General features: G+C 37.6%; 1 protein-coding gene across 8 annotated transcripts in view; it reads left to right on the top strand.

The window, feature by feature from the left end:
• CDK19 (cyclin dependent kinase 19) overlaps positions 1 to 17,492 on the top strand; it is a 195,454-nt gene that overhangs the window by 73,271 nt on the left and 104,691 nt on the right. For all 8 annotated transcript variants that reach the window (XM_058734974.1, XM_058734968.1, XM_058734971.1 and 5 more), the window contains one exon: positions 164 to 239. In XM_058734974.1, coding sequence (XP_058590957.1) covers positions 164 to 239 — 76 coding nt within the window. The remainder of the gene's footprint in view (positions 1 to 163; positions 240 to 17,492) is intronic.

Raw genomic sequence — 17,492 nt, 5'->3', positions numbered from 1 at the left:
TATTTCTGTAGTTGAAATATTATCAGAAGCAGTAAGCAGTGCATGCAGAGTGAGAGTGTTTACATATCACTGAGAGACTAGTGCATTTTTATTGTTTTTGTAGTTATAATTTTGAGTCTAAAAATAATGTTTAGAAAAAATAATTTTTTTTGTTCATATGCAGAAAAGATGAAAAGGAATATGCATTGAAGCAAATTGAAGGCACAGGAATATCCATGTCGGCTTGTAGAGAGATTGCAGTAAGTGGATATCAATATGTTATTTATTTTGTTATGGATATTGGATGATGAGTGATATTAATATAAAATAGTTTCATTGATGTATTCCATGCATAGTTATTTCAAAGATGTCAATTAGCTTAATGATGTTTTATATGAGAAAAGTTGCATAAACTTTTTAATTACTTGAAAGTTATCTTTAAACATTCTCTTAATGATATTTAGGATTTATAATATTGGGAATACTGAACTAAATGATGATTTCATTAATTTAAATTATGAATGAATATAATTAAAAATTTAAATTAATAATTTAATTAATGTCCATTTTCCTTATAATTTTAGGACTGATATATATATATATGTTTATAGAGAAAGGAGTGATGTTATTAGATATTGTGGCATATAAAATATTTTTTCTGAAATACATGTTTTAGTACTAGGTTTTACTAGTTGCTAGAAAAATAAGACTATCATAATAATAGGATAATTTTTTAAAGAAAGATCATTTCTGTTTTTTTTTTTTGTCTTCATATGACATACTTGTGCGTTTAAGAAGTGATTGTCCAGGGGCGCCTGGGTGGCGCAGTCGGTTAAGCGTCCGGCTTCAGCCAGGTCACGATCTCACGGTCCGTGAGTTCGAGCCCCGCGTCAGGCTCTGGGCTGATGGCTCAGAGCCTGGAGCCTGTTTCCGATTCTGTGTCTCCCTCTCTCTCTGTCCCTCCCCCGTTCGTGCTCTGTCTCTCTCTGTCCCAAAAATAAATAAACGTTGAAGAAGTGATTGTCCATAAGAATACCTAACATTTACTAAGTATTCAATAGGTACCAGGCTTACTAAGTGCGTTCAAGTATTAATTAATTTAATTTTCACAACAATCATATGAAATAAGTACTTTTATTTTAAAAATTTTTTTTTTTTTAACATTTATTTATTTTTGAGACACAGAGCATGAACAGGGGAGGGTCAGAGAGAGGGAGACACAGAATCGGAAACAGGCTCCAGGCTCTGAGCTGTCAGCACAGAGCCCGAAGCGGGGCTTGAACTCACAGCCCTCACGGACCGCGAGATCATGACCTGAGCTGAAGTCGGCCGCCTAACCGGCTGAGCCATCCAGGCGCCCCTGAAATAAGTACTTTTAATATGCCCATTTAACAGATCAGTAAACAGAGGGAAAACCATAATTATGACTTAGAAGGATTACTATTACCTTATTTTAGTTCTTTCTTATTTTAGTTCTTCAGTTTCTTTTTTTTTTTTATTTTTTTTTAAATTTTTTTTTTCAACGTTTTTTATTTATTTTTGGGACAGAGAGAGACAGAGCATGAATGGGGGAGGGGCAGAGAGAGAGAGGGAGACACAGAATCGGAAACAGGCTCCAGGCTCCGAGCCATCAGCCCAGAGCCTGACGCGGGGCTCGAACTCACAGACCGCGAGATTGTGACCTGGCTGAAGTCGGACGCTTAACCGACTGCGCCACCCAGGCGCCCCAGTTCTTCAGTTTCTTATTGGAGCTTTATCATGATAACATATCTATTAGGGATTTTTGTCTCTAAATTGTTAAATATTTATATTGTCTATATCCATTAGGTATTTCTGTTTCTAATTTGGTAACTTGCGTATGCTGCCCACAGTTGCATGTTTCTTATCACGCAAATGGATGTACTCCATCATCACTGTTGGTCAAAGAAAAGTGTAGTGCAAAGAACACATGAGGCAGGAAATCTGTAGACCTAAGTGTCTGTTGGCCTGAATGGCTAATTAGCTATGAGTGCCAGTTTCCTTATTTGTGAAATAAGGGAATTATAAAGTCTCTTCTAGTCATAAACTCTTTGCTTTCGGAATGGGAACTTCTCACTAGACTGTGCACACTTTAAGGGGCAGGGACTCTGTCTTTTCATCCTCGGTTCCTACCGTAGTGCTTGGCATATAGCAGGTGGTCCATAAATATTTGCTGAATAAATAAATGAATAAACAATAAAAAAATTCTACTGGCAGTCCATGATCCTGAGTTTGCTTTAGAGTATATTGTTTAAAAAATTCCAAGTTGGCAGTTTTCTGTTAGCTATTAAGTGGTATTTGTAATGGCCTATCAGAATAAGCATTTGGTAAGTGATTTTTAATTTTCTAAAATCCTAAACATTATTATCTCAACCAATATGAATATGATGTGCAATTTTGCTATTTTATTGTACCATAATTGAGTATAACATGAGTTCACTTCTTCTGAGTTCATTGGGAAAAAAACCCCTGATATGTAAGGTATTAATTATTAGGAAGTGAGAACCCAGTTGTAGATGTTCTTTTTGAAACAGAGACTTCTCTATGATGAGGACTCCATGGGTTACCTTTTCTCTGCATTCTCACTAGCAGTTGTTCTCTCTTGTCTTTTTGATGGTAGTCATTATACAGGTGTGAAGTGGTTTTGCTTTTCACTTCCTTGATGATTAACAACATTGAGCACCTTTTCATATACCTGTTGGCCATTTGCATTTTGTCTTTGGAAAAATGTCTGTTTAGTTCCTCTGCCTATTTTTTCTTTCTTTTTTGCTATTGAGTTGTAGGAGTTTCTGATATATTTTGGACATTAACTTTTTATTAGATGTATGGTTTGCGAATATTTTCTCCCATTCTGTACGTTGCCTTTTCATTTTGTTGATTGTTTATTTTGCTGTGCAGAAGCTGGAAAAGCATGACCCCTCACAGTCTTCATATTTTTATTGAGAATTTGCTTAAAAGACCTTCAGAAAGTATGTAGTTTCTAGATTGAATAGTATTTTATCACTACTTAAGTGACCTAGCCCCAATGTGATAGTGATTTTGACACAAGTTTAACATGGATGTTATTATGTAGTGGCTAAGTGCATACATCCTTCTTTGGACATTATAAGCCTGCTAACACAGTTGTATAATTATTACTTTATGTAGTTGTCTTTCAATCATACAGAAGAAAAAAAAGTTACAAACAAAAATATGTTTGTGCTTTTTTTTTTTTTTTTTTAAATCCATGTTTTCCTCTTTACCAGAGCTCTTTATTTTCTGTGTAGGTGAATTAATGTCTGTAGTCCTTTCATTTTAACTGAAGGTCTCCATTTAGTATATTTTTATAAAACAAATCTGCTAGTGATGAATTGTCTCTCATTTTTGTATTTGGGAATGTCATAATTGCTTCTTCTGTTTTCCTTCCTCACCTGGTTCACCTTTGATTTTTGCAGGATAGTTTTGCTGGATACAGAATTCTTGTTTGACAGTCTTTTTCTCATCACTTTGGCTATATTAACCCACTGCATTCTGGTCTCCATAGTTTCTAATGAGATGTCACTAGTTAATTTTATGAGAATCTCTTGTACATGAGGAGTTATTTTTCCTGTTGCTTTCAAGATTCTCTTTTTGTCTTTTGACAGTTTGATTATATGTGCGTAAGTGTAGATTCTGTTTGGAGTTTGTTGAGTTCTTGAATGTGTAGATTACTGTTTTTCATCTAATTTTGGAAGTTTTCAGCCATCATTTCTTCAGATGTTCTTTCTGCCTCTTTCTTTCTCTCCTTTCTTCTTAAGACTCCCATCATATACACGTTTATAGGCTTGATGGTGTCCTATAGGTTTCAGAGGCTCTGTTTATTTTTCCTAATTATATATTTCTATTTATCATACAGATACTTTATATTGCTTACCTTCAAGTTTGCTTATTCTTTGTTCTGCCAACTCCAATATGCTGCTGAAATTTTTATTTTAGTTATTGTACTTTTCAACTCCAAGATTGCCGTATGCTTCTTTCTTCTTCTTGTTTTTAAATTTCTTTTAGAGAGGGAGAGAGAACAAGCATGAACTGGGGAGAGGGACAGAGGGAGAAGGGGAGAGAGAGAGAGTGAGAGGGAGAGAGAGAGAGAGAGAGAGAGAGAGCCTCAAGCAGACTCCCTGCTCTGCATAGTGTACAATGTGGGATTCAATCCCATGACCCTAGGATTATGACCTGAGCCCAAACCAAGAGTCAGACACTCAACTGACTGAGCCACCCAGGTACCCTGCCATATGTTTCTTTTTAACAGACTTTATTTTTTGGAGCAGTTTTAAGTTTATAGCAAAATTGAGTAGAAAGTCTAGAGATTTCCCATATATTCCCTATTCCATACATGCATAGCCTACCTCATTATCAATATCCCCCACCAGGGTGGTACATTTGTTATAATTGTTGAACCTATGTTGATATCCAGAATTCATAGTTTACATTAGGGTTCACTCTTGGTATGGTATGTTCTGTGGGTTTGAACAAATGTTTAATGATATGTATCTTCCAGTATTGTAGCATACAGAATAGTTCCACTGCCTTAAAAATCATTTATACTCTGCCGTTTATCCTATACCTCCCCCCACCCCCTCCCTGGCCCCTGGAAACTACTGATCCTTTTACTATTTTCATGGTTTTGTCTTTTCCACAATGTCATATAGTTGGAATCATAGAGTATGTAGCCTTTTCAGATTGGCTTCTTGGACTTGGTAATGGACATTTCACGTTCCTCCATCTTTTTCATGGCTTGGTAGCTCATTTCTTTTTAGCACTAAATAACATTCCATTGTCTGGGTGTACTATAGTTTGTGTATCCATTCATCTACTGAAGTACATCTTGGTTGCTTCCGAGTTTTGGCAATTATGAGTAGAACTGCTGTAAACATTGTGTGCGGGCTTTTTGTAGACATAACTTTCAGTTCTTTTGGGTAAACCCCCAAGAGCACAATTGCTGGATTGTATGGAAAGAGTTTGTGTACTTTTGTAAGAAACCACAAAACTATCATCCAAAGTGGCTCTATCATTTTGTATTCCCACCAGCAGTGAATGAAAATTCCTGTTGCTCTCCATCCTTGCTAGCATCGTGTTCTGGATATTAACCATTCTAATAGGTATGTAGTGGTGACTTATTGCTGTTTAATCTGAGACTCTGCTCTAGCCTTCATATCGTGTTGGTATAGCCTTAAGAGGTGAGAAATTAGAGCCTTTTTTAGCTATTTCCTGGACATGCCCACAGCTCTGCACATGGGCATAGCTAACAGTCTTTTTTCCCCTAGTTCTATTTTTCCTACCCACTTCCATTTATAAAAAATTCGAGAAAATGCAAAGTAATCTATCGTGGTAGATAGTAGGTCAGTGATTGCCTGAGGATGGGAATGGAAACAAGGAAATATTACAAAGGAGTATGAGGTGTCTTTGGAGAATGTAAGTCTTCATCATATTGATTGTCATGATGGTTTCATGGGTGTGTAGTACAAAAAAAGCTCATAAATGCTATGCTTAAAATTTGGGGGAGAACCAATAAAGCTATATGGGTTTATTAGTGGGTAAAGGGTCTGTAAATGAGGAATTTGTAAAAACCAGTGGATCACAAGCATAGCTGGAGGTCTTGACCTTGAATAGGAAATGGAACAGCTAGTTTGTCTTCTGAAACTCCAGTGAAAGAAGACAGGATAGTGTCAACGCATGTCAGTTTGCTAGGGGGATGATGAGGTAGTTACATTTTTGTGTGCCTCTTTCTTGTGGGTGTGCTGTTAAGCGATGAGCCTTTGAGGTAATTGATGAAGGATATGTGAAAATTTGCTGATCAAAGATAAGATTATAGAAGCATTGTAGTCCATCTAAAGTAGGTGGTGAGTCATGGGACCAGTCTGCAGGATTGTACAGTTCTCTTCATTAGCAGCCCAGTGTAAGAAGGCAGAATTGGGTTTTTCTGTTTGACTTGGTAGAACAGAGAGCGTAAGCTGGTTGAGAGTCAAGGGGTGAAGAGGGATGGCCAGATGGAGGAGAATGTAGACAACACCATAAATTAAAGTGTAGATAGAGCTTGTTTCTGCTTTTTTTCTTCTCTATCCCATGATATATATAACTCCTAGTATTTTCTAGTTCATATAGTCTCACATAGGCAAGAGGCTCTTCATGTGGAGAACATTAGGAACATTTCACTCATTACTCCAAAATGGTGGAACTGTTGTCCATAGAATTTCAGAGAGCAGGGTTGGAAGATGAGAAAAGAAGTCAAAGAACTTGCAGCCATGGAATGAACTTGGAAGAATGTGTACAGAATGGGAAGATGTTTAAGAACTACAATGTGTTGGGTGCCTGGGTGACTTGGTCAGGTAAGTGTCTGACTCCAACTCAGGTCATGATCTCAGGGCTCGTGGGTTAAAGTCCTGCATCAGTCTCTGTGCTGACAGCTTAGAACCTGGAGCCTGCTTCAGATTCTGTGTCTCCCTTTCTCTCTGCTCCTCCCCTGCTCATGCGCGTGCTCTCTCTCTCTCTCTCTCTCTCTCTCTCTCTCTCAGAAATAAATAAACATAAAAAAATTTTTTAAAAGAACTAAAATGTGTTATTACTTCAAGTCTCATTTATAAAGAATGCCATATCACATAAAAATTTTTTTTTAATGTTTATATATTTTTGAGAGAGAGAGAGATAGAGTGTGAGCAGGGAAGGGACAGAGAGAGAGGGAGACACAGAATTTGAAGTAGGCTCCAGGCTCTGAGCTGTCAGCACAGAGCCTGATGTGGGGCTCAAACTCAAGAACTGTGAGATTGTGACCTGAGCTGCAGTCGGATGCTTAACTGACTGAGCCACCCAGGCGTCCCAGCCATATCACATTTAAATTTCATTTGAACCTTATTTGTACTTGTGTATAGTGCTTCCAGTTTATGATATGCCATCACAGGGAGTAATTCTGGGTGATGGACATATCAGGAACATGTGAACATTAACATTTTTAGCCTGAGATTAAAGGGAAGTTCTTTTTTTTTTTTTTTTTTTTTTAAATTTTTTTTTTTCAACGTTTTTTATTTATTTTTGGGACAGAGAGAGACAGAGCATGAACGGGGGAGGGGCAGAGAGAGAGGGAGACACAGAAGCGGAAGCAGGCTCCAGGCTCCGAGCCATCAGCCCAGAGCCCAACGCGGGGCTCGAACTCACGGACCGCGAGATCGTGACCTGGCTGAAGTCGGACGCTTAACCGACTGCGCCACCCAGGCGCCCCTAAAGGGAAGTTCTAATGTAAAGTTTATTACCTTTGTGTCTTACGTAATCATAAGGTTGCTGGATTAGAAATGTGGTGAATGCCATTAATTCACATCTCATTAATTTGCTTCCTGGTTATGAAATTCAAATATGTTCATTATAAAATTCTCAGACAGGGGGTGCCTGGTTGGTTCAGTCTAAGGAGCATGCAACTCTTGATCTCCAGGTCGTATGTTTGAGCCCTGCATTGGGAGTAGAGATTACTTGAATAAATAGACTTAAAAGAAAGAAAATAAAATTCTCAGACAGTATGGGAAAAGCATGTTGAAAGCATCTATTATGCTAAGTTAGACATACTCACTATTAACATTTTGTGTATAGTCTTCTAGACTTTTTTTCTTTGCAAAAATATAGAAGATTTTTTCCCCCATAAGAGTGGAGATTCCATTAATTTTATATAACATGTAATTTTATCTGGAGTGATACAAAGGTAAATTTCAACTATCAAAATAAATTGGTAGAACATTTACTCATCATACTAGGTTCTGTGGGCTGTAAGAAAGATTTAAAAATCTAACTCCTGAGGGAGTACCTGGCTGGCTCAGTCAGTAGAGAATGCGACTCTTGATCTTGGGGTTGTGAGTTCGAGCCCCATGTTGGGTGTAGAGATTACTTAAAAATAAAATCTTCAGGTGCCTGGGTGGCTCAGCCAGTTAAGGTTTCAACGAGATTTTGGCTCAGATCATGATCTTATGGTTCGTGAGATTGAGTCCTGCGTTGAGTTCAGCACTGACAGCACAGAGTCTGCTTGGGATTCTCTCTCTCCCTCTCTCCCTGCCCCTCTCCCACTTGCATACACATACTCTGTCTCTCTCAAAATAAATAAACATTTTTAAAAATAAATACAGTCTTTAAAAAGTAAAGTAAAAACTAAAAAACCCTCATGAGTACTCTTCAAAATATTGAGATGTTCTGAAAGAAAGTGAAGACAGACTTAAAGGAAAATTAGTCAGGGGAAGTAGGGCAGAGGGCATTGGCTGAGGCAGGAAGAGAACTCGAGAAAACCTGACTTCCTGTCAGACTGCTGTCTTTCTGACTGCTGGTTTTCGTTTGCCACTTCCTCATTCATTTCTGTACAGTTTTTTCCAGAGCGTATGTAACCACTGGCACCCCAGCATTGATGCTTTCCTGATGACTGGTAACAGGTGGACTGCCCCTGCCTAGCACAGAGCAGGCATGGTGGAGTGGCAGTTAAAAGACTTGCCACCATTTCTTCACCTCCCTTGCCACGCTGGTGATGTAACAGGCCACTATGTAAACCTCAGTGGAATGCCTGGAACTCTCCCCTGTCATCAAGGAATAAGCTTTTGCTTTCTTAAAAAAAAATTTTTTTTTAACGTTTATTTATTTTTGAGACAGAGACAGAGCATGAACGGGGGAGGGGCAGAGAGAGGGAGACACAGAATCGGAAGCAGGCTCCAGGCTCCGAGCCATCAGCTCAGAGCCCGACGCGGGGCTCGAACGCACGGATTACGAGATCATGGCCTGAGCTGAAGTTGGACACTTAACCGACTGAGCCACCCAGGCGCCCCAAGCTTTTGCTTTCTTTATGAATTGGAATTGATAAAATGTGTGTTTGCTGGGGATTCCTTGAGAAAAACTTTAACATGTCTATGGGTAAGGCTGCAATTCTTACTAAAATATTTCTTTTCATCAACTTTTTTGTTTTCAAGTTTATCTATTTTTGAGAGAGAGAAAGAAAGCACAAGTGAGGGAGGGGCAGAGAGAGAGGGAGAGAGAGAATTCAACGCAGCCTCCACATCATCAGCCTGCAGCCAGGCGTGAGCCTCAAACCCACAAACTGTGAGATCATGACCCGAGCCGAAGTCGGACGCTTAAATGACTGAGCCACCCAGGTCCGCTCTTTTTGTTAAACTTAAAACTATTTAGTTAAGTTTCATATATTGAAAGTCGAGAAATAGCTGCTTATTCTCATTAAGATTTTTTAATTATATCATCTCAGTTGCTTTTATGTTGTACAGAATGCAGATTTTTTCCTTAAATATATGTCCAGCTCGATAGAAGTATAGATTTGTGCAAATAGATGTGTAATTCAGGTATTTGACCCTTTCTATGAAGGAGACAAAGTCAAAGTATAGTATTAAAAAGTTTTTGTGAAAACCACTAAGGGTAGAAAGTTGTTTTTTTTTCCCAGTAGATTTTTAACATGATCGTCTGTCATAATCATCTAGAGGCAGGTGAGTGGCTCAGTCAGTGGAGTGTCTGATTCTTGGTTTCAGGTCAGGTTTTGATCTCACGGTTGGTGAGATCCAGCCCTGGGTCGGGCTCTGCGCTGACAGAGCGGAGCCTGCTTAGGATTCTCTCCCTCCCTTTCTGCCCCTTCCCCACTCGCACATGCACTCTTTCTCAAATAAATAAACTGAAAAAAAAAAAAAAAAAAAAAAGAGTGAGACAACTATGCACCTCATTACTATTACTTTTTAAGTTTATCCATTTTGAGAGAGTGAGGGAGGGGCTGAGAGAGGGAGAGAGAGAACCCCAGGCAGGCTCTGCACCACCAGTGAGATGAGATGAACCATGAGATGATGACCTGAGCTGAAGTCGGATGCTTAACCAATGGAGCCACCCAGGTGCTCCCAAAGTGGATTATTTGTGAGAGGCTATACATTTAAGTTTTAAAATGTATTACTGTAGAAAATATGAAATTATAAAATTTAACATAAATTTGGTAATTCTGGATTCAGAATAAGAGATCGATGTAGGAAAACACAGTATTTTAAGACCTAAGCCTTTGGTTTCAGATTGTAAAGTGAGAGAGAATACGGACTTTGGATTCAGGTACACTTGGAGTCCTGTCTAGACTTCACCATTACTTCTGAACATCTTGGGCAAGTGGCCCTTAGTACAAGGACCCATTTTCTAGATAGCTATAGAAATGAAACCATTTTAATTAATTACATTTAAGTATACTTGGGATTTAAAGATGAAGCTATTTTAACAGGGAATCAGCTTACATCTTGATTTGCTTCTAGGGTTGACGTTTCCAAGGAAGTGGGCCATACAACAGTCCACAGGTTGTCTGGGTTTCTCAGATTCTCTGAGGTTCTTGCTAATGTTCGAGGTCATTCTCAGCTCTACCCTATAACAGGAATATCAGCTAAATTGCACAAAGTATTTTGACAAAGTGTTTCTTTCCAAATATGTTCAAGAATCTTAAAAGTTCTTAGGAGGGAGGAGTTGCCTTTGGGAGCAGAGAGTCTGACCCTTTTATGCATTTTAGTGGTGCACAATGCACCCAAACTTTTAGGTTAAAATACGTCCAATTTATAATTTTATTTCTGATTCATCCTTCAGACTATTCTGATTTATTTGGATTTGGAATTAAACATCCAATCTCTCTTTTCTTTTTTGGCCTAATAAAAATTATTAATCCTATAAACCAACTGTCAATGTATCTGATTTCTGTGGACCTTAGTTTCTTCATGTCTAAAATGGGATTAATGGTACCTAGTATCACAGAACTGTAGTAAAGATAAATTAAAGCACGTAAGCCTTTTGGTTCATAATCAGTTTCAGTGAAGGTTAGGGTTCCTCCTTTTTCTAAAATTGAATTTGTTAATGTGATAGAAAAGGAAGTTGTTGGTGGCCTTAGCTTAAATCAATAATAATAAGTAGAGGGCCAGTAAATATGCCCTTAAAAATTCAGTTACTTTATTGTGGTCTGTGAATGCTGAATTATATTTACAATATACTTATAGCAGCAGATACAGTTTTGCCTCCCCCCACCCCCCTCCATTCCTTCCAGTATTTCAGTCAATTAACGGAAATTGATTACGACTCTTTGTAACATAGTGTTGCTTGTTGAGAGAGTATAGAACTGGTATTTTGGGGAAGGTGGAAGGCTTTATTTTTAAGCCGGTTGTTTGAAATGCCTTTTGCCTCAGGGAACACTGATAAAAATCATGCCTAGGTTACCAGCCTACCACACCAAAACCTGTTTAGCCTATAGGTAACTGAGTTATAGGACTCTAGTACTGCAGTATGAGAACTACTTATTGTTTCGGTGGAGAAACATGTTCATAATTAAAATCTTACACGTCAGGCTGTGTCTTGTCATAGTTTTCTAAATGGAAACAGGCTCTTCAGGTCCAAGTCACTGGCCAGGGGTCTGAGGCATTAGAAACTAGAGTAGGGATTGGAGAAGATTAGTCAGAGGTTGTGGAGTTTTACAGCAGCCAGAGGCAAGAATAGAAATTGTATTATCCAAGCAGTGAGGACTGGGAACAAGGGTTTTGCCTGGGAGGAAAAAAGGAGGGAGGGGATAATGAGGGAGCTAAGGCAGTCCAGGGGACCTGGCAGCTGGTGGGGTTTCGGGTAGTAACCAGGTAAATGAGGAATGGAGGTCCCTGGCCAGTCTGGAGCTGTCTTGAGTCAGTGGAGAGAGCTAGTGAACAGGGTAATCTAAAGTGATAGGCATCAGAAACAGGGGAAAGCCGCAAAGAAGTTAGCATAATTAGGTAAAGGAGTTTAGTTACTTCAAGTACCACTGGATTATCATAATGACATAGTCTCACATTATTCTGTTCCTTTAGCTTTATATCTCTTTTTCTGGTGACATAAGCTGTTCACATTTTTAATATAGGTCTTTGACTTAAATGACAAAAAAAAAAAAAAAACCAATCAGAATGTTGCAAAGTCAAGATAAAGTAGAACTTGAACAGATACAAGCTAGAGTTAATAGACTGTATTTTGAAAGGATGGAGATTATTGTTCAAAAGCAGATAATTCTATTTTATTATAAAGGGCAGCATGTAATGGGAATGAGATAAACTGATAGAACATAAATGTTGCTTTACAAGTTTTTGAGCATACTCAAAGAGCAACTTTGAATAGACTACTTTTCTTAGAAGACATTTGTTTTAATTAATTGGAAATTCTACAGTTTACAGATTTTACTGATATTGTTAGACAATATAGCATTCAGATAGTTGAAAGTAAATTAGCATTTGAAACAAAATAATTGCCAGAGGATTAAAATTTGCCCAAGAACATGCTAGGTATTCTTTATTAAAATTACATCAAGAAAAGGGGCACCTGGGTGGCTCAGTCGGTTAAGCATCCAACTCCGGCTCAGGTCATGATCTCACAGTTTGTGGGTTCGAGCCCCGCGTTGGGCTCTGTGCTGACAGCTTAGAGCTTCAAATTCTGTGTCTCCCTCTCTCTCTGCTCCTCCCCCACTCATGCTCTCTCTCCTTCAAAAATAAATAAAAACATTAAAAGAAATTTTAAAAAATTACATCAAGAAAAGAAAAAGATATTTGAAAATCTTATTTGCAGTGTAGTAAGCAACTGAGGTTTGAGTATAAGCTGTTTTATCACTTTTTTTCCTCTATAATTAAGTTCTAATTTAAAAAATAGAAGCTTTTTTCCCTTCCAGATTGTCTGCCTTTCTGATAAGTGTGCATACCACCTTTTATTAAAATGATCTGATTAATAAGCCTAATTTTATTTGTGGTTTTGCTCTTTGGATATTGCTGGCATGGTGTTCACTTTAATTTATTCCCCCTCAGAAAGAATTCTTAAAGTTAGGTATTTTTAATCCAATGGAAAAAGAGGCTAAAAAGTTAAATGAGAACTTAAAAAAAAAGTGAAACATTAATGGCCAGTAAATAAAAAGGATACTCAATTATATTGTCAGAGAAATAGGAACTAAAACCACAATAAGATATACTTTTTTGCCCACCAGATTGCCCACAGTATCCAGTATTTGCAATGATTTGGAATACTGGAACTGTAATACAGTGCTAGTGAAATTATAAATTATTACAACACTGGGGAAAACAGTTTTTCTAGTAAAGTTAAGATACACATACCTTGTTGTCCAGTAACTATAGCAGTGTTTCTCAATCCCAGCTGACCTAATTTTCCCTTTATAAGAATTATTCTATAGTTCCCTTTACTACCCTGAACTGAAATTCATAGATGACATAACCTATTTTCATGTGTAATTTAAAAAATGATTGGGGCGCCTGGGTGGCTCAGTCGGTTAAGCGGCCGACTTCAGCTCAGGTCATGATCTCACGGTCTGTGAGTTCGAGCCCCGCGTCGGGCTCTGTGCTGACAGCTCGGATCCTGGAGCCTGTTTCGGATTCTGTGTCTCCCTCTCTCTCTGCCCCTCCCCTGTTCATGCTCTGTCTCTCTCTGTCTCAAAAATAAATAAACGTTAAAAAAAAAAAAATGATTATGTTCCTTTATTATAAAAAAAGGCGAAGAAAGTAATTTATAATGAAATAACATATTTACGTCTATTAAGAATCAGGCATTTTTATGATAATATCTAAATGCTAATCAGATCCGAGATGCATACCTAATTGTGGACCATGTATGTAATTGAGGTGTGATACACATGTGGTTTGGGGTACCTTTGAATTACCATTGTTTTTTGTTTTGTGCTAAATGTATACGGTGGTATCTGTAAATTGCTTAACTTGTGGGCTTCCCAATTCAGTAGGAGATTCTGGAAAGAAATTCTAATTGTTCCCCAGATTCTTACCTTGAATCCAGAATGTAAGTGTGAAGCTTATTTGTATGCCAAATATTTTGATCTCGTCTTGGCTGTTTCATTTCACTTCTCTTTCTCCTATAGCTTCTCCCATTTGTTGTTCCTCTTTTTATTTCTGCCTTACTTCTTAGGTATTTTCCATCTTTTTTTTCTACCATTTGCTAATAGCAGGTCTGTTCCATGACTGTAGCTGTTTGCGATTCCACAAAGACTGTTTGTACTTGTTTTATCTGTTTTTCTTCTTCTTATCTAGGGCTGTCTTCCTATCTGCCCAGTTATGTAAGGTATGTAGGTTCATACTCAAAAACTTCCCAGAAGCATGAGAAAGTCCTTCATTACATAAACAATTGCTCAATTAAGTTATTAATTAATAATTTGAAATGCTTTTTTAAAAACAAAAATTTAGGGGCGCCTGGGTGGCTCAGTCGGTTAAGCGGCCGACTTCGGCTCAGGTCATGATCTCGCGGTCCGTGAGTTCGAGCCCCGCGTCGGGCTCTGTGTTGACAGCTCAGAGCCTGGAGCCTGTTTCGGATTCTGTGTCTCCCTCTCTCTCTCTGACCCTCCCCCGTTCATGCTCTGTCTCTCTCTGTCTCAAAAATAAAAAATAAATAATAAAAAAAAAAAAAAAAAAAAAAAAAAAAGAAAACAAAAATTTAACCAGCCATTGGACTTTTTGGAATTGAGATTTTCGTTATTGCGGGGTTTTGTTGTTGTTCATACGTTAGCATTTTAAAGGTATTTTTAGTATAGATTTGCTCTGCCTTCATAATATTTAGGTCAGAGATTGTGTCTGATATATTCCCTTTTGAATCTTTGGAATCTGTTTAGTACAGTGCTTGGAACAAAGTGGGCTCTTAATAAATTATTGAATAAATGCAACAGTGTATTTCCATTTGTTACTTTAACAGTATTAACAGTTGAAGGCTGTGGTGTTTGTTCTGATGTTTTCCTAGTAGTAGATTTTAAACTTTCTGCTTAGGCTAATTATTATTTGACATATAAAATTAAATTTTGTATTATCTAAAATTTGGGATCCATTCTTTTTTTTTTTTTTTTTAATATTTACTTATTTATTTTGAGAGAGTGAGAGAGAGCGTAAACAGGGGAGAGGCAGAGAGAGAGAATCCCAAGCAGGCTTCATGCTCTCTGTGGCTCAGGGCTTGATCCCATGACCGTGAGGTCACTACCTGAACCAATATTAAGAGTCCCACGCTTAACCTCCTGAGCCACCCAGGCGCCCTGTGGGATCCATTTTGATTCTCCTTCCCTTATACATGTGTGATTTAGTGGATAAATAATAGAAATAATATTTATATGAATAATTATTCAAATAACTTTGATTTTTCACAAAATACTTGAGTATATGTTGGAATCGAGGCATTGTGTAAGTACTGAGGAAAAAGTAGTGAAGAGAAATCTTCCCTTTCCCTCAAAAAGTTTAGTTTTGGAGGAGACGGATAAGAAAACACAGATTTCAGCAATATGTAATCAATGCTATGACAGTTAAACACAGAGTGCCAGAAGACCACCTAGCCCATTCTTGGGATTCTGGGAGGACTCCAGAGTGATTTTGTGGTAGTATAAGTCTGAAAGACACATAGGAGCTGGCTGGGTAAAGGAAGAAGGAGGGAGTGGGGAAGAGCATTTGGCCTGAGGAAACAATATGTAAGAAGGCCCAGAAGTGAGACAGAGTGGGCTTGCATGCTCTTAGTTTTCTTTATGAACAACTGTGGAGAAGCATACTGTTTTAATTCTTTTAAGCCTGTCTAGTTAATTAGTGTAACATCATTATACAAATTTCTGTTGTGTTAAGCAACTGAAATTTTGGGGTTTATTTTATTTACTGCAGTAACTAGGGTCACCTTCAGTAATGTAGGAATAATAAAGGTAGTATCCAAAGTTGAAACAAAAAATTGGTGTTAAGGATAATTTTTTAAGTAACAGTAGATGAACTAAAATGGATCACCTGAGTATAAGAAGATGGAGAGAGAACATGGAGATGGGAGGTGGTAAGTGAACTGTAGTTCCATCTGAAAATATCAGAAAATCAATAATGTTTAAAGTTGGTAAGTCAATATGGTGATAATAAATACTTAGAAATAGGAAATAATCAAGAGAACCCAAACCAGAAAAAGTTAAAAGTAGTTGAATATAGGGAAGGGGAGGGGTGGATCAGAGGACTGTTTAATTATAGTCTCTGCTATGTTGTTTTGTTTTTGAACACTATAAATATATTATGTTGATGAAAAAATGAAAGAATGGCTAAAATTCAGAAGAGTGATTATACTGTTGTTGGGGAGATATCCTCCATATTGGAGTAACTGGTACAAGTGAAAGCATAAAATGGTGTAGCCACTCTGGTAAAAAAATTTGGCAGATTCTGATGAATTTATACATATACCTATTGTATGAGCGAGCAGTTCCATTTGTAGGTGTATATATCCAAGAAAAATAACACCTATGAGTGTAGAATACTTGTAAAGAATGTTCCTAACAGCTTTATTCATAATAGCCCCAATCAGAAAATAACTCAAATGTCCATCAATAGGAAAATGAATAAACAGTTTATAGTATATCTATAGAGAAGATTACTACTCAACTGGAAAAAAGAAAACTGATACAGTAACATGGATAAATCTCAGAAATGTTAAGTTGGATAAAAGAAACCAGACGCAAAAGAATACGTATGCATATGATCTCATTTTATGAAATTCAGGAATGATAGAAATATCTATTGTGATAGAAATTGGACTGTGGTTGCTTGGAGTTGGGGGAAGGGTTGAGTGGAAAGGGACTCATGGGAACTTTATAGGGTGATGGAAATATTCTGTCTTGATCTGGTTGATGGTTAAATAGCTGTATATGTTTGTCAGAATTCAAGCCGATCGCTTAAGAGTTATGCATTTTACTGTAAGTAAATCATCCCTCAATAAAATACTAGTAGTCTAAAAAACACAAAATAAAAGCTACAGAGTTTGAGGCATTACAGGAACAAAAGAAGTCTAATATGGTTGGGTCGAGAGGAAGAGTTGGAGGTAGGAATGTTAGTGTTACGCGGGGGCCATCTCGAATGACTTTGTAAATTACTAAGGCTTATCCTAAGAATATCAGGAAGCCATTGAACGTTTTTAAGAGAGACAGTATTAAGTTCGATTTTAAAACCATCCTTGCCTTCTCAGTGCACTGGAGAGGGGCAAGAATGGACATAGGAAGACTTGTTAAGAAGCTTTTGCTGAAGCCAAAATGAAAGATGATAGTGGTTTGTATTGGAGTGTAATAAAGGGGTTGGAGGAAGCAGACATTTAGTGATGGGGAATGCAAGAGAAGACAAGGCTGACCACGTTGTTTCTCTCTTGATCAGCTAGGTGGTTGATGGCATGATATACGGAGCAGAAGAGCAGAGGTAGGCAAGAGGTGCAGAGGTTAGGGGAAGATGGTGACCTGATTTCACAGATGTGATTGCTTAGTTTTGGGAAAGATACAAAAGATGATATAATAGTAATATAGTTAGAAATATAATAAGACTAAAATTTCAAGGAATTATTACAGTCTAAGTTATTATTTCTTTCTTTCTGCTCAAGCTGTTCATTATCCCTTCTCTTTTCTCTTCAGACATAGATGATTTGCCATTCATAGTCTATACAAAATACAACCACTTAAAAAAAAAGATAGTTTATACAAATAGAAAAGAGGAAGTTGG

The sequence above is a fragment of the Neofelis nebulosa genome, chromosome 6, assembly GCF_028018385.1.
Source record: "Neofelis nebulosa isolate mNeoNeb1 chromosome 6, mNeoNeb1.pri, whole genome shotgun sequence".
NCBI lineage: Eukaryota > Metazoa > Chordata > Mammalia > Carnivora > Felidae > Neofelis > Neofelis nebulosa.
The sequence above is the reverse complement of the archived record's forward strand: the minus strand, read 5'-3'. Positions and strand labels throughout refer to the sequence as shown.